The sequence below is a fragment of the Alosa sapidissima genome, chromosome 16 (genome assembly GCF_018492685.1).
Source record: "Alosa sapidissima isolate fAloSap1 chromosome 16, fAloSap1.pri, whole genome shotgun sequence".
NCBI classification, from domain to species: domain Eukaryota; kingdom Metazoa; phylum Chordata; class Actinopteri; order Clupeiformes; family Clupeidae; genus Alosa; species Alosa sapidissima.
Window position 1 is genome coordinate 8,248,579 of NC_055972.1, and position 21,821 is coordinate 8,270,399.

The 21,821-nt window shown below is 44.0% G+C and overlaps 2 protein-coding genes across 2 annotated transcripts; both read right to left on the reverse strand.

The window, feature by feature from the left end:
* Positions 1-10,690: 10,690 nt before the first annotated feature.
* Positions 10,691-12,454, reverse strand: LOC121684758 (interferon-induced protein with tetratricopeptide repeats 5-like). The gene is made up of 2 exons (XM_042064830.1): positions 12,401-12,454; positions 10,691-12,074 (listed from the first exon to the last, which is right to left on the reverse strand). The coding sequence occupies exons 1-2, from the start codon at positions 12,403-12,405 to the stop codon at positions 10,778-10,780; spliced, it is 1,302 nt and encodes a 433-aa protein (XP_041920764.1). The 5' UTR covers positions 12,406-12,454; the 3' UTR covers positions 10,691-10,777.
* Positions 12,455-16,640: 4,186 nt separating this feature from the next.
* Positions 16,641-21,598, reverse strand: LOC121685577 (interferon-induced protein with tetratricopeptide repeats 5-like). Its single transcript, XM_042066179.1, has 3 exons — positions 21,528-21,598; positions 17,347-18,157; positions 16,641-16,661 (listed from the first exon to the last, which is right to left on the reverse strand). The coding sequence occupies exons 1-3, from the start codon at positions 21,530-21,532 to the stop codon at positions 16,641-16,643; spliced, it is 837 nt and encodes a 278-aa protein (XP_041922113.1). The 5' UTR covers positions 21,533-21,598.
* Positions 21,599-21,821: the final 223 nt, after the last annotated feature.

Genomic DNA, 21,821 nt, shown 5'->3' on the forward strand with positions numbered 1-21,821 from the left:
CTCTGGCATGGCTTTCTGTTTCTACAGAAATGGAACTAGAAGAGCTGGGTATACAGTATAGTTGCATTAGGTAGATTTATGAGTTACCATCAGTGTCCTCTGACTGAACTGTACACCTTACTAACTACTTTAGAAGTTGGTTCTCAGCAGTAGTTTGATCTTCATAACACTTTGCTAAATGTGATCCGGAGTGGGAAAGACTCAACACTGTCTCCGGCATCATCACTCAGAAGTGCTTATATACCGTTCTTCAAAGAGGTAGATACAGTTTGGTGTAATGATTATGTCATCATGATTTTTTTGTTTTCAAATGAAGTAGCCGAGTGTTCATATTTGGCTATCACAGGTTGCACTGTGGTCTATCAATACATGTAGGTAGGTGGCGCTTTTGCTCTTTCTCCTGTTATTTGATAACCTCTGCTTCTCTCGACCACTCAGGCCCTCAAGCACACAGTGATGGGGACAGCAGTTTCTGTCTGTGGTGGGTCTGCCTGGTGTCTTCCTTATTATAACAACTATCTGTCTATCTATCATATGAAATAACAAGTATTAATTTCCCTTGTGAGCAGCACAGAGGCAGCCCAGCATCAGGTGCAGCACATATGTGGTAAGCTTGTTTTAAAGGCATAGGTGCCTCATTCAAACTCATTACACATGCAACAAAGATGGAATAGCTTTTATTCAAACCCATTTGAAAGCAGTGTAGCGGGGCTCTACAGTCAAAATGTCGAATGAACTGTCTGGGGGGTTGTGTGTGTGTGTGTGTGTGTGCGTATGCTTGTGAGACGTTCCTCCACAGGTGCTGCCGATAATGGAGACAATTGACAAGACCCGTGATTGGTGGCTGGAGGGGATAAAAGCTGACTCGGCCCTCTCATCGGTGCGTTCCCTTTATCTGCAACAGGCGCCCGGATACTTCACGCACCGCAACCCACGAGAGCCGAGACCTCGGGATTACCGCCTCTGACTTCCCAGCTACAACGGCGAATTGACCAAACATCCGTTCGGACACCGTGAGGGCTGCGAAAGGATTATCCAACGCACCCGATTCTTCACGTGAAGGAAAGTAATTGTGCCGTTGTCTCGTGAGTGGGTTTTACCCCGCGAATTATTGTGGCTACTTTGCTGATTCACTTCCTCCTCCTCGCAGTTCCTGGTGGAGTGCCGACTGTTGACATTCAAGAAGGAGCATTGGCGACGAGAGGCGCAAGCTACCCTGTTTCAGTGCGAGAGACAAGGAGGCCGAGGCGGCGGCGACTTCCTGGTTCTGTGTTGTGGATTACGAACTGTGGGCTGGGTCGTGAGTGGTTGCTGGACTATTCATTCACCCTCTGTACAATCAATTGTGTGTTACTAGGCTGGCTATAGTTAGATAGAAGGTCAGGCTGCTCGCTACAGTTTCTTTAGAAGTGTGTGCAGGGTGGGGAAATCCATTGTGTAAACACTACTTTAACGTAGTAGCAATTAACTGTGTGTGCGTGTCACCCTTTGGATTAACGTGTTGTGCTAGTTCGATTGAATACTTCTACTATTTACAATTGTGGCTATTCTGCCCTTGTTTTCACAATAGTGTGATCTTTTGTGGGTGCGTGTGATGTGATTTTGTGCACGAGTGTGAATCGCTAGTAATAGGCCTACCTGCGTTAGAGTAACGGTGACTATATGATTTCTCTCCCCTCTAGAGGGCGCCAGATCCTCCACACTGGTTTAAAGCAGTATTGTGTAGCTGCTTGCACTTAACTAGCTGCTATCCCTAGATCTTTCATACTGGTTTGAAGTAGTTAACTGGCTACCAGCCCTAGATCTTCCACACTGGTTTAAAACAGTATTTTGTAGCTGCTGACATTTTAACTAGCTGCCATCACTAGATTCCCCACACTGGTTTGAAGTAGTTAACTAGCTACTTTCTCTAGATCTTCCACACTGGTTTGGAGCACCCGGACCTAGTTACTTATACATATATGTATTGGGTGTTTTTATATGCCTTTTTTTAATGTTGTAATAAAACTGAGTTTTATATATATCCAGTGTGTCCGTTGTTGTACCTCAAGGGTCAGTAGCATAATTCCTGCTCCCGTTACAATTTTGGCGTAGTTTTGGCAGGACCCTTGACGTACACAACAATGAGTAACCGCGAGCAGCCTCAGGTAGCAGGTGCACAGCCACAAATGGTAGCTGCATTTATGCCATGGTTTATGGGTGGGCCATGGGTCCCTAAATTTAGTGGAGAAGGGGGTGCATCAAAGTTTTTAGAATGGAGAACGCAGATTGAAGCCTTCATCCGGGCCCAGGGGCTGAATGCAGAGCAACGGGTGGACTTTGTACTTAGCGCTTTGGAGGCAAATGCCAAAAGGGAGGTGGTGCTGTTGGCAGTGGACAAACGTGATACTGACACTAAGATTTTAGAAGCCCTAGGTGAGCTGTATGGAGGCCAACAACCACTAGCTCAGCTGAGGGCCCAGTTTTTCAGCTGCAGACAGGAACCTGGGGAGGGTGTCAAGGATTTCATTCTCCGTTTGCGTGAGCTGCATTACAGTTGGAGAGCTAGGGATCCTCTCAATACCGGAACCGACGATGAGCTGCTGCGGACACAGTTTTCCATGGGCCTAAGAACGGGATCGTTGAAGCAGGAGCTACAGAGGCAACTCCGAAGGACCTCAACGCTCACCTTTGTGGAGGCTTGTGAGGAGGCAAAAGCTTTAGAGCGGGAGCTTGTCCATGCAGAGGAAGCCAGTGCTTTCCCAACCTTTGCTACAACATCTCAGCCACGGTCTACTTCCCCAGCCACCGAGTTTCAACAAATAAAGGAAGCCCTGCGGGCTGAGCTGCGCCAAGAGCTGAAGGAACAGGTAACACTTCTAGGCAAGTCGATCATAGAGGAGATCCAAGGACACTGGAAGCCACCGCCGGAGACTGAGACAGCCCCTCGACCATCTTGGCGTCCACCACCCAATGCCCCCCAACGTCAACGCCTGGGATCAGCCCCTCCTGGACAGTCCTCCTACCAGTGGGATGCCCAAGGCCGAGCTATCTGCCGTGACTGTGGAGATGCTGGACACATCCAAAGATTTTGCCCACGGCGACGCCCAGCCCAGACGGGTTTTCGGTACCCCCGGTCACAACAGGGCGAGTGAACCGGGAGGGGCCGCCAACTGCACCCCAACAAAGGCCCGCCATGGTTGGTAGATGCCCCGAAATTGAGGTATTTGTCCAAGGCCAACGAATTCCATGCATACTGGACACTGGCTCCCAAGTCACCCTTTTTAGCCAAACACTTTTCCAGCGCCACTTCGGTGATGAGTGCATACAGGATCCTAGCCGCATATCATGGCTAGCCTTGAAAGCGGCTAACGGCCTTAACATTCCCTATGTAGGCTATGCAGTCCTAGACTTTTGCATTGGGGGACTAGATGTTAAGGGGAAGGGAGTAGTTATTGTCCGTGACGACTGCATTAACACCGAATATGGACTCTTGGGCATGAACGTTGTGACCGATTGTTGGGCCGGGGTCTTTCAAGGTGGGCACCCAGGAGTCGCTGCATTTAAGTCTGTGTTTTCCCCCTCTGCAGAAAAAGTCTGGGATGCAGCGTTCGCCGCCTGCCAGAGGGCCGAAGCATCAGTGACTGGATTAGAGCTCCAAGGTGTGGCTAGACTCCAACGGCAGCCCCCAGTAGTGTTGCCTCCCTCCGCCGAAATGATCGTCTGGGCCCATGTACCGCAAGCTGCTGGCCTGCCCGATTGCCCTGTCCTGATTGAAGACCTGGAGGACCATGGATGTGAATGGCGAGTGGCTAGATCGCTGAGCTGGACCCGGGGAGGGAGAGTCCCCCTGCGTATCTGTAATCCAAACCCATTTCCCATGGAACTACCTCAACGATGCCCCCTGGCCACAGTCACCCAAATCGACCAAAAGGATGTACAGGGACGGACAAGGCTAGTTTTGCGGAATACTGGCCCCCAAATCATCGAGGTCGATGTACAACAGGTGGGACAGACCCTTAGTGATGACCACCCAGCTCTAGCTCTGCATTGTGAAGGGCTAGACGTTGACCAACAGGCCCAATTGAAGGCCCTCTTGGGGAAGTGGTCTCATGTGTTTGCAGCCCATGACGAGGATTTTGGCAGAACAGCAGTGGTCACCCATCAGATTCCCACTGGCACGGCACCCCCGATCCGGGAGCGCTATCGCCCAGTTCCTCCAAACCTCTATCCAGAACTGAGGGGCTTGTTGCAGGGCATGCTCGACAGTGGGGTTGTGAAGGAGAGCTCGAGTCCATGGGCTGCTCCAGTGGTCCTTGCCAAAAAGAAGGATGGCTCGTGGAGATTTTGCGTTGATTACCGCAAGCTAAATGCAGTAACCCACAAAGACTCCTTTCCTCTACCTCGCATTGAAGAATCCCTCACTAGCCTGTCCAAGTGTGAGTGGTATTCCACCCTTGATCTCGCCAGTGGATACTGGCAGGTAGAGGTTGCACCAGAAGATCAAGAGAAGACCGCTTTCACCACCCCCTTTGGTCTATACCACTTTGAACGTATGCCCTTTGGCCTCTGTAACGCCCCAGCCACATTCCAGAGGCTGATGCAACGCTGTCTGGGAGCACAAGTGTATGACCACCTCCTCATCTATCTTGATGATGTCATCGTCTACTCGCCCAACTTCACCACCCACTTGCAACACCTAGCGCAGGTTTTTGGCCGCCTCCAAGAACATGGCCTGAAGCTACAGCCACGGAAGTGCCACCTGTTCCAGAGGAAAGTGGCATACCTGGGACACGTGGTCAGCAGCCGAGGGATAGCGACAGATCCAGACAAGGTAGCAGTTGTCCGTGATTGGGCCACACCTTCGACTGTGAAACAAGTGAGATCTTTTCTGGGCTTTGCCGGATATTATCGACGCTTCATCCCAGCCTTCTCCAAGGTAGCGGTCCCCCTCCATCGACTCCTACAAGGCCAAGCCAACAAACCCTCTGCCCCTATCCAATGGACACCGGGTTGCCAAGTGGCCTTTGACCGTCTGAAGCAGGCCCTCCTTAGCGCCCCCATCTTGGCCTATGCAGACTTCCAGCTTCCGTTCCGATTATACACTGACGCTAGCCTGGACGGTCTCGGAGCGGTCCTAGCCCAGGTCCAAGAGGGAAGAGAGAGAGTCATAGCATACGCCAGCCGCAGCCTTCACCCCACTGAGCGTAATGACCAAAATTATAGCTCTTTTAAGCTGGAACTATTGGCTCTAAAATGGGCTATGACAGACAAATTCAAAGACTATCTATGGGGAGCTAAGGTCACTGTTTTTACCGACAATAACCCCCTGGTCCACCTCGAAACAGCGAGACTGGGTGCAACTGAACAAAGGTGGGTGGCCCAGCTGGCAAACTACTCGTATGACCTACGCTACCGTCCAGGGACAGCCAATCGAAATGCTGATGTACTGTCACGGCTACCGGGAGAGGCAACAGAGCACACTGTGCACACCATGGCCTGCATGGCACTGACAGAACCACCTGCCCTGCAGAAACCTTGGGGGGAACAACAGCGGGATGACCCTGATTTGCAACTCCTGCACACCTGGAAGGTGAGCCGTGAACCCCCTGTAGTTAATAACCCCTCTACCTTGTCTCCACAGCTTCGCTGCTTGCTCCGGGAGTGGTGCCGCTTAGAGCTGTGTGATGGAACCCTGGTGAGATGTGTCGCTGAACCAGATACGGGCGCACCGGTGAAGCAGATCATTATCCCAGAAGCACAGGCCCGACCACTTTGGGAAGAGTATCACAAGGCAGCAGCCCATGCGAGTGGTGACAAAATGGTCTCGTTGCTGAGAAGGAGGTTCTACTGGGTGGGCATGAGTACAAATGCCCGGAAATGGACCGCAGAGTGTACCACTTGTCTAGTTGGGAAGTCGGGAGCCCAACCAAAAGCCCCCCTGTGCCCAATTATTTCTAGCTACCCCTTTGAGACTGTGGCTTTAGATTATTTGTCCCTTGGGAGGCCTTCAGATGCGTACCAATATATTCTTGTCATCACAGATCTATTCTCCAGATACGCAGTGGCTGTACCAACCAGGGATCAGACGGCTCCTACCACAGTGAAGGCCCTGTGGACTGCACTTATCCTCCCTTTTGGCTGCCCGGAGCGAATCCTCACAGACCAGGGGGCAGCCTTCGAGTCGACTCTGATGCAGCAGCTATGCACGATGTACGGCTGCAGAAAGATACGCACCACCCCGTACCACCCACAAGGCAACGGTGCATGTGAGAGGTTTAATCGCACCCTTTTATCTCTGCTGGGTACCATTGAAACGCAGTCCCAGTCTCAGTGGCCCAGCCGGCTACCTGCACTTCTACAGGCCTATAACAATACCACACACGCCAGCACTGGAATGACCCCACATTATGTTGTCTTTGGCCGCCATGCCAGGTTACCAGTGGATATGTTGTATGACGTTGCACCGCCCCAGTGTAGAGATGGGCTAGATGGGTGGGTCAGAAGCCACCATCAGACTCTTCTGCAAGCCTATGAGACTGTCCGTAACAACGCAGAACGCCGCAACCACTGGAACCAGAGGCACTACAACCGGAACACTCGGACCGTGCCACTGTTGCCAGGAGAGAGGGTGTTGATAAAAAACTTCCGTCGCAGGGCTCAAGGTAAACTTGCACCACAGTGGCTCCCAACACCTTTTGTGATCGTCGGACAGCCCCATCGTGATCGGCCAGTGTTCACGATACGGCCAGAGGGTAAAGATGGTCCATGTCGAACCCTCCATCGCAACAACTTGCGACCATGCCCAGGAGACCCTGTGACGATCGTTAACAGCAAGGAAGGTCACCAAAATGGGTGCCACGAGTACGGGGCAGCCCATCCTCCAGAACCCTTTAGGCCTGCTGCTCCTGTGGTAATCCAACCAGCTGCACCAGCTCAGCTGGACCCTGTACAGACCCCAATGCCAGTGTCAGCCGACATACCACTCAACCCTACAGCGACGTCACCTCTTCCTCTTGCCTCCGCTGCGCCCTCTCATGAAGCCCCTGGCCCAGAGTTGTGAACAGTAGGGACTGGTCAGGATATAATAGCTCCACCACAGACAATAGAGCTCTGCCCAGCCCCAGCCCCAGGACATTACCAAAACCCGGAGACACGTGCCCCTAGTCGGTATCCAGCCCGCCACAACCGAGGGAACCCTCCTGCTCGTTACCGACCTTAAAGGTTGCAACAGACCGTGTAACCAACTGAACAATGAGACACTACACCAAACCTGGACTGGTCCCGAGCACTATCAAAGGGGGGTGGAAATGTAGCGGGGCTCTACAGTCAAAATGTCGAATGAACTGTCTGGGGGGTTGTGTGTGTGTGTGTGTGTGTGTGCGTATGCTTGTGAGACGTTCCTCCACAGGTGCTGCCGATAATGGAGACAATTGACAAGACCCGTGATTGGTGGCTGGAGGGGATAAAAGCTGACTCGGCCCTCTCATCGGTGCGTTCCCTTTATCTGCAACAGGCGCCCGGATACTTCACGCACCGCAACCCACGAGAGCCGAGACCTCGGGATTACCGCCTCTGACTTCCCAGCTACAACGGCGAATTGACCAAACATCCGTTCGGACACCGTGAGGGCTGCGAAAGGATTATCCAACGCACCCGATTCTTCACGTGAAGGAAAGTAATTGTGCCGTTGTCTTGTGAGTGGGTTTTACCCCGCGAATTATTGTGGCTACTTTGCTGATTCACTTCCTCCTCCTCGCAGTTCCTGGTGGAGTGCCGACTGTTGACATTCAAGAAGGAGCATTGGCGACGAGAGGCGCAAGCTACCCTGTTTCAGTGCGAGAGACAAGGAGGCCGAGGCGGCGGCGACTTCCTGGTTCTGTGTTGTGGATTACGAACTGTGGGCTGGGTCGTGAGTGGTTGCTGGACTATTCATTCACCCTCTGTACAATCAATTGTGTGTTACTAGGCTGGCTATAGTTAGATAGAAGGTCAGGCTGCTCGCTACAGTTTCTTTAGAAGTGTGTGCAGGGTGGGGAAATCCATTGTGTAAACACTACTTTAACGTAGTAGCAATTAACTGTGTGTGCGTGTCACCCTTTGGAGTAACGTGTTGTGCTAGTTCGATTGAATACTTCTACTATTTACAATTGTGGCTATTCTGCCCTTGTTTTCACAATAGTGTGATCTTTTGTGGGTGCGTGTGATGTGATTTTGTGCACGAGTGTGAATCGCTAGTAATAGGCCTACCTGCGTTAGAGTAACGGTGACTATATGATTTCTCTCCCCTCTAGAGGGCGCCAGATCCTCCACACTGGTTTAAAGCAGTATTGTGTAGCTGCTTGCACTTAACTAGCTGCTATCCCTAGATCTTTCATACTGGTTTGAAGTAGTTAACTGGCTACCAGCCCTAGATCTTCCACACTGGTTTAAAACAGTATTTTGTAGCTGCTGACATTTTAACTAGCTGCCATCACTAGATTCCCCACACTGGTTTGAAGTAGTTAACTAGCTACTTTCTCTAGATCTTCCACACTGGTTTGAAGCACCCGGACCTAGTTACTTATACATATATGTATTGGGTGTTTTTATATGCCTTTTTTTAATGTTGTAATAAAACTGAGTTTTATATATATCCAGTGTGTCCGTTGTTGTACCTCAAGGGTCAGTAGCATAATTCCTGCTCCCGTTACAGCAGCACAAATAATAGTACATTTCCAGCATGTCATGATTTCCTTCCCTCCTACTCCCCACTATGACACTTTAACCCTTGTAAGGTCTTTATATTTTTGTCACTCAGCTAATGTTCCTGGGTGTAAGGGACCCACCACATTATTAGGTTTTTAAATCAATACAGCCAACAATTTATGTAAAATTACTTTAGCACAAATAGTTTTAATTATCAGATCACAACATACAATGTATAGTAAACCAAAATGACAATATCAATTAAGTATTAAGAGTGACTTCCTTAGAATCTTGTTTGTTACGGTATTTGACGGGTTGTTTCTGCCATTTTTGGGATCTTGCCACAATTGTTTGGTGGATTCAGTCTTGATTCTTTCCTTTTTTGTAATTGAATCCCAATTTGCAGAGGTCTCTGGTGCTTCTGGCTGATGCTCTTTGTGGTTTGCTACTTTGTTATGACTGTCCTGAATGGTGGTGTATGATATTATACAATATTTTCTATTGACACAGGCTTACAAATGATAATATGGGAAACACAAGTGCTTAATAAAACCAGCTGTTTTGTGACCTTTGACTGGTCTTATCTGGCAGGTAAAACAAGTCGTGTGACACATCTCTGGCATGTCTTTCTGTTTCTACAGAAACTGAACTCGAAGAGCTGTAGAAACTGGGTGGGTGTTCCAGTTTCCAGTTTTCAAAATTTTTTTAGGCCTACTCATGGAATGGGCAGCTGGAGGTTGTGAGGAAATGATTGCTGAATCAATCATAACAATAAATGTTATGGGCTTGCAATCGAGTACAATCGCTGACTGCGCCTTTAATATGTTTTCTACCATGATGCCGGTGGTTGAAATTGGGCTTGGTAACTAGTTTAGGAGTTGGTTCTCAGCACCATTGGGCTTGGTAACTAGTTTAGGAGTTGGCTCTAAGCACCATTTGCACTTTGGTCTGTCAATAAATGTTATGTAAGGGATAATGTATTGTCCGCCGGTAATTATCGGAAAATAAGTCCCCACAGGGAGAACAGAACCCCAACAGGCAGTGGAAGAAGATGCTGTGTGAAATTGTACCAAGTGTTATATTTGTTTTCACCATGTCTTTGCCTTTTGATTTTGAATTAAAGAAGTCTTGAGCGTCTGCATCCACAAGTTCATGTTCCTGGTTTCCTTGTGTGACAGGAATGGGTTAATGGAGAATATGCATACCTTAATATAAGGTTTACTAATATTAATATTAATAACAATATGAATGCCATGTTTGCATGTGGTAAAAAAATGTTCTTGTTCAGACATGATTTTTTTTTCTTTTGACTTTATTTGTCTTTCATAAATAACACAAGAATAAATATTGTTATTATAATGTAGTAGGCAAAATAATGCTGGAATTTGACAGTTATAATAAAGCAGTGTGGTGAAAAGTTTTCCATGCATTAAATAAAAACTATTTTTATAAAATATATCACCAGCCAGAGAGCCAGCACTGTGAGAGAGACAGGGCTTGTGAAAACAAAGTAGGCTACAAATTTGGGTTTGATGGCCCACTGGCCCATATATGTAGCCGGCCACTGGGATTTGTCCCTGTATTCCTGATGGCCAATACACCACTGCTGGGTGGAGAGGAGCAGAGTGCCCTGTCAGATATCTTCAGCTCACTCTTACAGTACGGCCAGTAGATTTACAGACACAACAATGCATACAGACAGCAGCACTGACTGGATTGATATTACAGTGAGCAGTATACATACTCCAACACCAGATATCATCAGCTCACTCTTAGAGTACAGCCAGTAGATTTAGACACAACAAGGCATACAGACAGCAGCACTGACTGGATTGATATTACAGTGAGCAGTATACAGACTCCAACACCAGATCAATGTTACAGTGATTATTACAGCAGGTCCAGGATGCCCTGCCACAGTTTACACACTAAATTCTGAATCCAATTATTTTCCTGTGTGACTGTCTAATTTTTGTGCATATTTTCCATTACCTTGGTGTTTAAAGAATGACAGTATTTTCAGTCAGGTTTGCATCCTTTATTCACTCATTTCAGGAAGTATCTAAATATTACATCATTACAACTATCTATACGAAAAGATCAACAGCAATCAGTTCAGTTCAATGTATGACAGAAAGTCTCGGATTTCACTACATCTTCGATGGGTGCCACGATTAACAATTGTCCTGAGAATTTTAACACTCTTCTCTCTTTCCCGAGATTGTTTAAGGATTTCTGCAGCCTTTTTGTGGTAATCAATGGATTCAGAGGAGGATCTTTTAAACCATTGAAGATGGCATCCATACCTATTGTATAACAACTGTTGAGCTCCAGGCTCCATATCTTCTGTGTTATTGAGAAGATCCATGTAGATTTGATCTGCTTTCCCCACATTCCCTGATTTGGCATACATTACTGACAGATCGATTTTCCCTCTAAGATAATGTGGGTAAAGCCTGGTGACCTCTTCATATATATCGATGCCTCTTTTCATCAACTCACTTAGATCGGAACTGTTTTGCATTTCAAAAATCTTCCATTTATAACAAAGAGCCAGCTGTTTTTTGGCTTCTCTTTCAAAGGGATGTTTCCTCACTATCTCCTCACCAACTTGTAAGGCTGAATCCAGAGAATCGTGCAAACGTAAGAAGTGAAGAATGTCTCCAAGGCCGTCAAGATCTGGTTTCAGCTGCTGAGCTAGGTCATGAACCTCTCTCACAGTCTCCTCTGTCTTTCTGCCAACTTTTGCCAAAGCATTCCAGTAGATAGCTAACATATGTAGGTTATCTGGATCTTTTGTCTTTGCAATTTTAATTTGCTCAATGATTTCTTCTGTCAACTCGTCATTACCTTCATAAAGTTTATACTTGGCAATTGCGAGGCCTACGTGCCACTCTTTCCTATCTGGGTCTCCTCTCAAAGCCATCTCAAAGTTAGCTACAGCTTGCTTCTTCAAATCATACTCAAACTTCACCTGAGTCCAGCCTTTCTCCCCATATACCTCTGGATGCAGGTCACACCCGGGAGGTGCAGGGAAATCCTCCTGGAGCCGGGCCACTTCCTCCAGATAAGCCTGGCACTCCGGCAGCTCCTCCAAATGGTAGTGCACCCAGGCCAGGTTAGCCTGGTTGACCAGCAGACGGGGTCCTCTCCCCTCCGGTTCTCGCTCTTTGAGAGCCACCTCAGCCTGTCGCAGGTGTGCCAGTGCCTCCTCTGCGGAGTCTTTGATGTGGTAGATGACGTAACCCAGCAGGTTGTACAGGTGACCCTCCCAAGCACAGCCATGTCGACTGCGGTCCTCCAAATGCTCCTGCTGCCGGTGTAGAATGCTAACGTTGCGACTGAGGTTCCAGGTGAAGTGACACTCAAGGCTGTCCAGCCGTCTCCTCAGATCAGTCTGAAATGAGCTGGACAGGAAAAAAAGAGAGAGAGGGACAGAGAGAAAATGGGAGAGGTAGAGAGTGATAGATAGAGAGAGACAGAGAGCAACAAGGGCAGGGGACAGAGAGAGAATAAGGGAGGTAGACAGATAGATAGAGAGACAGAATGACAAGCAGAGACAGATTAGCATTTAATACATTTTTACAAAGAAGACATGTGCATGTGCTAAAAACCAGAGTACTTCTCTCTTACTGATGTTACTCTATTAGCCGTATCCCAGAGCTTATTCCAGCAGGAGAGAACACATGAGAAAACAACATGTAATGATGATATAGTTTAATTTCATACTTACTCCATGATGGCTTGCAATAGTGTGGTAGTGAATTGGAAGATGATATGTTGTGTTCTCCAAATAGCTTCTCTTGAGAACTCAGAGCCTTCATCCTCCAATATATAGGCCTAGACAAACCTTCGTCCTTATCTATGAAGTAATAAAAGCTGCCACTTCTATTAGGTAGTGAAAGGCAATAAATGAGCAGGATATTAAGTTGAGTTTCAGTAGCTATAGTTCAAGTATATCAAAGTAGGCTATATGCCAGAATAGTATTACTTGATTTTCGTTTCACACGTATGATAAAGATTTAGGTACTTGTGAAAAAAGACTTTACTATGGTTATGTTTTTTTTCTTTTTCTTTCAAATAAATACAACAACACAAATATTTCAAGATCACAACATACAACATGCAGTAAATCAAAATACACAATCAATTCAGTATTTTCGTGTGACTTCCTTACAGTAGATAGCATCAGGTATACTTGTATTGTTTGTTAAGGTACTTGACCGGTTGTCTCTCCATTTTGGGGATCTGGACACAATTCTTTGGTAGATTCAGTCTGTCTTTATTCTTTCAGTTTTTTTTTTCCATTTAATCCCAATTGCATGGGTCTATAGCATTTCTGGTTCATGGTCTTTGGTGGTCTGTTACTTTGTTACGACTGTCCAGAATGGTGATGTATGATGTATGATATCATATGATATTTCTGGTTCATGGTCTTTGGTGGTCTGTTACTTTGTTACGACTGTCCAGAATGGTGATGTATGATGTATGATATCATATGATATTATATAAGCCTACAAATGATAATATAACATACACTACCGTTCAAAAGTTTGGGGTCACTTAGACATTTCCATTCCACTCCATTATAGACAGAATACCAGCTGAGATCAAGTCAAGTCAAGTCAACTTTATTTATATAGTGCATTTCATACAAAGAGGTTATTCAATGTGCTTTACATAAACAAAAGCAAACAGGAAAAGCTGATAAAAGCATAGAAGGGAAACAGTCAAAAAATAGTTTCAAAAGTAATGAATAAAATAATAATAGTCATAAGAAAACATAAAACACTCAAGGTAATAGTATAAAAGCATAAAAGGGCAATAATTTAAAAGTGTTTAAAAAGTAATCATTAAAACATAAAAAACAACATGGGATGAGTAGTACAAAATCACATACAGGATGACATGATACACATACACATAATCCATGAATAATAGTCAGATAATAGTCAGAAACGATTAAAATTTTAGCTGAAAGACTTTCCCAGATTCAGAGTGTAAAAAATAAGTGATATTTGATCAGTTAGCAGAAAGCATCTGAGAAAAGTTTGGTCTTAAGTCTAGATTTGAAACTGGCTACAGTTGGGGCAACTTTGATCTCATCTGAAAGTTGGTTCCAGAGCTGAACTGCATAGCAACTAAACGCTGCTTCACCATGTTTAGTTCTACAGTAGGTTTTACTAACAAGTATTTTTCCTGAGACCAGAGAGGTCTGGAAGGTGTGTACTGCTGAAGCATGTATAGATAGATCATTTGGTCACATTCCATTTAGTGAATTATAAACAGATCAGTTGCATTGTTTTTTTTTTTAAATAATGTTTTCTCAGTTAGCCTTTTAAAGTGATATCAGATTAGTAAACAGAAATTTGCCTTTGGAACATTGGATGAATGTTTGCTGATAATGGGCATCTGTATACTACATTTCTAAGTGACGTTAACACCAGCTGTTTTGTGACCTTTAACCGGCCTCGACTGGCTGGTAAAACAAGTCATGTGCTACATCTCTGGCATGGCTTTCTGTTTCTACAGAAATGGAACTAGAAGAGCTGGGTATACAGTATAGTTGCATTAGGTAGATTTATGAGTTACCATCAGTGCCCTCTGACTGAACTGTACACCTTACTAACTACTTTAGAAGTTGGTTCTCAGCAGTAGTTTGATCTTCATAACACTTTGCTAAATGTGATCCGGAGTGGGAAAGACTCAACACTGTCTCCGGCATCATCACTCAGAAGTACTTATATACCGTTCTTCAAAGAGGTAGATACAGTTTGGTGTAATGATTATGTCATCATGATTTTTTTGTTTTCAAATGAAGTAGCCGAGTGTTCATATTTGGCTATCACAGGTTGCACTGTGGTCTATCAATACATGTAGGTAGGTGGCACTTTTGCTCTTTCTCCTGTTATTTGATAACCTCTGCTTCTCTCGACCACTCATGCCCTCAAGCACACAGTGATGGGGACAGCAGTTTCTGTCTGTGGTGGGTCTGCCTGGTGTCTTCCTTATTATAACAACTATCTGTCTATCTATCATATGAAATAACAAGTATTAATTTCCCTTGTGAGCAGCACAGAGGCAGCCCAGCATCAGGTGCAGCACATATGTGGTAAGCTTGTTTTAAAGGCATAGGTGCCTCATTCAAACTCATTACACATGCAACAAAGATGGAATAGCTTTTATTCAAACCCATTTGAAAGCAGCACAAATAATAGTACATTTCCAGCATGTCATGATTTCCTTCCCTCCTACTCCCCACTATGACACTTTAACCCTTGTAAGGTCTTTATATTTTTGTCACTCAGCTAATGTTCCTGGGTGTAAGGGACCCACCACATTATTAGGTTTTTAAATCAATACAGCCAACAATTTATGTAAAATTACTTTAGCACAAATAGTTTTAATTATCAGATCACAACATACAATGTATAGTAAACCAAAATTACAATATCAATTAAGTATTAAGAGTGACTTCCTTAGAATCTTGTTTGTTACGGTATTTGACGGGTTGTTTCTGCCATTTTTGGGACCTTGCCACAATTGTTTGGTGGATTCAGTCTTGATTCTTTCCTTTTTTGTAATTGAATCCCAATTTGCAGAGGTCTCTGGTGCTTCTGGCTGATGCTCTTTGTGGTTTGCTACTTTGTTATGACTGTCCTGAATGGTGGTGTATGATATTATACAATATTTTCTATTGACACAGGCTTACAAATGATAATATGGGAAACACAAGTGCTTAATAAAACCAGCTGTTTTGTGACCTTTGACTGGTCTTATCTGGCAGGTAAAACAAGTCGTGTGACACATCTCTGGCATGTCTTTCTGTTTCTACAGAAACTGAACTCGAAGAGCTGTAGAAACTGGGTGGGTGTTCCAGTTTCCAGTTTTCAAAAATTTTTTAGGCCTACTCATGGAATGGGCAGCTGGAGGTTGTGAGGAAATGATTGCTGAATCAATCATAACAATAAATGTTATGGGCTTGCAATCGAGTACAATCGCTGACTGCGCCTTTAATATGTTTTCTACCATGATGCCGGTGGTTGAAATTGGGCTTGGTAACTAGTTTAGGAGTTGGTTCTCAGCACCATTGGGCTTGGTAACTAGTTTAGGAGTTGGCTCTAAGCACCATTTGCACTTTGGTCTGTCAATAAATGTTATGTAAGGGATAATGTATTGTCCGCCGGTAATTATCGGAAAATAAGTCCCCACAGGGCGAACAGAACCCCAACAGGCAGTGGAAGAAGATGCTGTGTGAAATTGTACCAAGTGTTATATTTGTTTTCACCATGTCTTTGCCTTTTGATTTTGAATTAAAGAAGTCTTGAGCGTCTGCATCCACAAGTTCATGTTCCTGGTTTCCTTGTGTGACAGGAATGGGTTAATGGAGAATATACATACCTTAATATAAGGTTTACCTAATAATATTAATATTAATAACAATATGAATGCCATGTTTGCATGTGGTAAAAAAATTTTCTTGTTCAGACATGATTTTTTTTTTCTTTTGACTTTATTTGTCTTTCATAAATAACACAAGAATAAATATTGTTATTATAATGTAGTAGGCAAAATAATGCTGGAATTTGACAGTTATAATAAAGCAGTGTGGTGAAAAGTTTTCCATGCATTAAATAAAAACTATTTTTATAAAATATATCACCAGCCAGAGAGCCAGCACTGTGAGAGACAGGGCTTGTGAAAACAAAGTAGGCTACACATTTGGGTTTGATGGCCCACTGGCCCATATATGTAGCCGGCCACTGGGATTTGTCCCTGTATTCCTGATGGCCAATACACCACTGCTGGGTGGAGAGGAGCAGAGTGCCCTGTCAGATATCATCAGCTCACTCTTACAGTACGGCCAGTAGATTTACAGACACAACAATGCATACAGACAGCAGCACTGACTGGATTGATATTACAGTGAGCACTATACAGACTCCAACACCAGATCAATGTTACAGTGATTATTACAGCAGGTCCAGGATGCCCTGCCACAGTTTACACACTAAATTCTGAATCCAATTATTTTCCTGTGTGACTGTCTGATTTTTGTGCATATTTTCCATTACCTTGGTGTTTAAAGAATGACAGTATTTTCAGTCAGGTTTGCATCCTTTATTCACTCATTTCAGGAAGTATCTAAATATTACATCATTACAACTATCTATACGAAAAGATCAACAGCAATCAGTTCCGTTCAATGTGTGACAGAAAGTCTCGGATTTCACTGCATCTTCGATGGGTGCCATGCTTAACAAATGTCCTGAGAATTTTAACACTCTTCTCTCTTTCCCGAGATTGTTTAGGGATTTCTGCAGCCTTTTTGTGGTAATCAATGGATTCAGAGGAGGATTTTTTACAACAATGAAGATGACTTGCATACCTACTGTATAACAACTGTAGAGCTCCAGGCTCCATATCTTCTGTTTTACTGAGGAGATCCATATAGATTTGATCTGCTTTCCCCACATTCCCAGAATTGGCATATATTCCTGACAGATCGATTTTCCCTCTAAGATAGTGTGGGTAAAACCTGGTGACCTCTTCATATATATCGATGCCTTTTCTCATTAGCTCACTTAGATCCGAGCTACCTTGCATTTTAAAAATCTCCCATTTATAACACAAAGCCAGCTCCAGTTTAGCTCGCCTTTCAGAGGGATATCTCCTCACTATCTCCTCTGCAACTTGTAAGGCTGAATTCAGAGAATCATGGAAACGTAAGAAGTGAAGAATGTCTCCAAGGCCGTCAAGATCTGGTTTCAGCTGCTGAGCTAGGTCATGAACCTCTCTCACAGTCTCCTCTGTCTTTCTGCCAACTTTTGCCAAAGCATTCCAGTAGATAGCTAACATACGTAGGTTATCTGGATCTTTTGTCTTTGCAATTTTAATTTGCTCAATGATTTCTTCTGTCAACTCGTCATTACCTTCATAAAGTTTATACTTGGCAATTGCGAGGCCTACGTGCCACTCTTTCCTATCTGGGTCTCCTCTCAGAGCCATCTCAAAGTTAGCTACAGCTTGCTTCTTCAAATCATACTCAAACTTCACCTGAGTCCAGCCTTTCTCCCCATATACCTCTGGATGAAGTTCACACCCGGGAGGTGCAGGGAAATCCTCCTGGAGCCGGGCCACTTCCTCCAGATAAGCCTGGCACTCCGGCAGCTCCTCCAAATGGTAGTGCACCCAGGCCAGGTTAGCCTGGTTGACCAGCAGACGGGGTCCTCTGCCCTCCGGTTCTCGCTCTTTGAGAGCCACCTCAGCCTGTCGCAGGTGTGCCAGTGCCTCTTCTGCAGAGTCTTTGATGTGGTAGATGACGTAACCCAGCAGGTTGTACAGGTGACCCTCCCAAGCACAGCCATGTCGACTGCGGTCCTCCAAATGCTCCTGCTGCCGGTGTAGAATGCTAACGTTGTGACTGAGGTTCCAGGTGAAGTGACACTCAAGGCTGTCCAGCCGTCTCCTCAGATCAATCTGAAATGAGCTGGAGAGAGAGAGGGATAAAGAAAGTGGGTGAGAGTGATAGATAGAGAGAGAGAGAGGGGCAGGGGACAGAGAGAGAATAAGGGAAGTAGATAGATAGATAGAGAGAGAGAGGGGCAGGGGACAGAGAGAGAATAAGGGAAGTAGATAGATAGATAGAGAGAGAGAGCAAGAGAGAGCGATAAAGCAGCAGGCAGAGAGACAGGTAAGCATTACATACATTTATACAAAAAAGACATGTACAGTATATGTACTAGGGGTGTAAAGATTAACCGATACGTATCGGTATCCGTTTTTAACGTGTAAGATACGGCTACATCGATACGTGAAGCCCCGTATCGAAAAAAAAAATGAAATGAACCGGTCGTTATATCGATTTACTTGTTATGAATCGGTGCACAACCTTTTCTGCTGCTCAGACTCTCATTTATGTTCCAAGCAGCGCGTTCATCCCACTTCCGGTTTTGAAACTATATGTGGCACGGAATTGTGGGTAATGCAGTTCGTTTTTGGTTACATTCATTGCCCAAAGTTGTCAAATGACCTCATTACCCATACATCTATTGCAACGTAAGCCTGTGACAACTTGCACTCGGTCGGCTTTTGTTTTTTCGAAATCCAGCGCGAAATTAAGCACTTATAGCATTCCTAAACAGCAGGGGCGCAGGAGATATTTTGAAAGTGAGGGGGACCAAATTGTGAACACAAACCCATAGTGAGATCAGATTTCCAGATATCGGATCACCACCTCTGGCCCACTTTCGACCATCATATTTTAAACTTGCCAGAATATTAAGATAATACCATTGATTGTTTTCAAAATATTTTTTGATTAAAATTGTCAAAACTGTGAGATGAGCACAACGCCAGATCTGCCCTCAGACCAGCTTCTTGCTATGTGCAATTCTACTTTTATTTTATTTTTTTAGATTTATTTTACACTACTTGGGCCAATGGTAGAATACTCTAAAAGCAACATGATGTTGATATTTTATGAAGCCATGAATGAATCATCATGCCTATGATCCAAACATAGACTACATGATCAAATAGCCTAGTTAGGCCTACAGTACCTAAATTGTCTGGTATAAACCAAATCAAATCCACTATGTGTCTGCAGTTAATATTTGTGTAATGTTAGAACATGTTGGCTTTACAAGTTACCAGTCCAGAACACACAGAAAATTGCTACTATTTGTTCCAACAGCATTTAAACAAAGCATTTATAAAATTGAAAAAAAATATATTACATAACAAGTAAAATAAAATACTGTTACTGTAGTAACTGTACCACATTATCCCAAGCTTCAAAGAGCTCCCCATGTCTGTGACAGCCAGACGTGACACCGCTAAATTCTCAGCTTGTTTATACCCCACACTGAACGCGTAAGAAAGGCCCATCACTCTGGGGTGTGGTAGCCTACTCTCTGGGATTTATGCACCAAGGTAACTGAAGTATCCAATTTGTGTCTTGAAATTATGTTTGAAATAAATGTCTTAGAACAAAAACTTTGGGTAGGCCTATATACTTGTATTTTATAGTTAGGCTAGTGAAAACGAGTTGATCAGTAGGCTAGTTGAGTTTGTTATCAATAAACATAACAGCTAATGTCATGTTGAGCAGGAGATAGGCTACCATAAATCCTCAAATTATGCCCGGGATTGATTCTATTTACAGCCAGACAAATAAAGGCAGGTTCCCATATTTGCCTATACCATACCAACAATTGCCATCAGTCCACCAGCGCTAGAAGACATTGCTTCGATTTAAGTCAATGAAATAACACCTCTTCTTAATATTTTATTATATTGTTGGTTGGATTAATAAAGTCGTTTTCCTACCATGGGTCTCCAACACACGTTCTCAAGCTCATTGTCTTGCCGCCCCTTTCGAGCTAATTGCCAGAGGCTGAAGCCTACTACATTTAACGCAATTGTTGCGTGACTCAAGGCATTCCAGCCTACAAATTTAATAAAAAAGTAGCCTACTAAATCATGCATAATTAAACAATAACTCAATTTAGGCTACTTGGCTACGCAAAAAGGTTTCTATTACAGCACAACCCCTATTCAATGAATGGCTGCCTTGTCTCGCAAAAAACAGCGGTGGAAATCCCGACACTTTTTCAACTGCATGAAACATAACAGTGAACCATCAAATATCTCCCAGAGTTCAGTGCCCATCAGTCCCAACATTTAGCAATATAATCAAACAGTCCAAAAGTAAATTAGATCCCAAACCAAACCGAAAATGTTATGCTTTTGATGGCCTACCAGTATGCCGCTCCAAACGAAAAGCATCTCTAATGATGGTTGTTAGTAGACAAACTGGCTTCAGATATCCAACAGAGTGAATATGAGATTGTGCAGTCTTACAGTACTGTAGATGGCTGTGGTTAGTGATGTGATGCTGTTAATGGGGAGTTTTACATAGTTAGCGCAAACCCTATAGGTTATTATTTATTTAGCGTATATAAGGCTTTTTTTCCTTATCAAAAGTGAGGGGGACAACGGCCGTCTCTTCAGCACTGCGTGGGACATATCCCCCACGTCCCCCGTGCCTCCTGCGCCCCTGCTAAACAGCAACGATAGTCTCTAGAGTAGCCTTACCTTTGATGAAAGGATTTCCTTAATGTTAAATAATAATTTGGCCCTTGCTGCTAAAATGATGCATAAATTATTAGCCAATGATTTTGTACATATTCACTCAGACTTGTGAATTTTAGGTTTCTGCATTAGGTCTACTGTTGGAACAAAATAAGAGTTCATTGATTTGTAGGCCTATTTTATTCTTGTAGGGTAGGCTAGGCCTATATGAGAAAAGGCCAAGAGTGTCTTAAGCACTGTTTTATTTTATTTCGGTATTGTCTTACCTCAACAAGGCTACAGCTCCATGAAAACAATCAGATATAACTCTATAAAATCTGTAAAGTCTAAAAAAATAATTTTTATGTTTTATTTGGCTGCTGTGTTTGACTGAAATTTCAATACAGTATATGAAACAAACCTCAGTTTAGATAATCATATTCACATATTTTGTTGCCTAATTGACAACCATGACTGTGATAATTGATAATATAAAATGAATGTGCACCTTGAGCAAATTATAAAAAATCTTTCAGAATGCTTTCCTTTCTTGAACTGTATCTTTTCTTGTATCAAATCTTGCCCATGTATCTAGATGCGAATCGTATCGTCTTTTACATGAGAGATTCACACCCCTAATATGTACTGTACTGTATATGTGCTGAAAACCAAAGTACTTATCTCTTACTGATGTTACTGTAGCCGTATCACAGAGCTTATTCCAGCAGGAGAGGACACATGAGAAAACAACATGTAATGATGATATAGTTTCATTTCATACTTACTCCATGATGGCTTGCAATAGCGTGGTAGTAAACTGGAAGATGATATGCAGTGATCTCCAAGTAGCTTTTCTCAAGAGCTCAGAGCCTTCAACATCCAATATATAGGCCTAGACAGTCCCTCGCCTTATCTATGAAGTAATAAAAGCTGGCACTTTGTTTACGTAGTGATAGACAATAAATGAGCAGGATGTTAAGTTGCGATTCAGTGAAACTGAAACATACATATGCCGGAATAGTATTACACAACCAATACTGTTTGTTTCACATTTATGACAAAGATTTAGTCACTTGTGA

Coding starts and splice junctions, on each gene's coding strand:
- LOC121685577 (XM_042066179.1), bottom strand. Junction 16,662..17,346: donor TACAAGTTGCAGAGGAGATA/GTGAGGAGATAT, acceptor AAACTGTGGCAG/GGCATCCTGGACCTGCTGTA.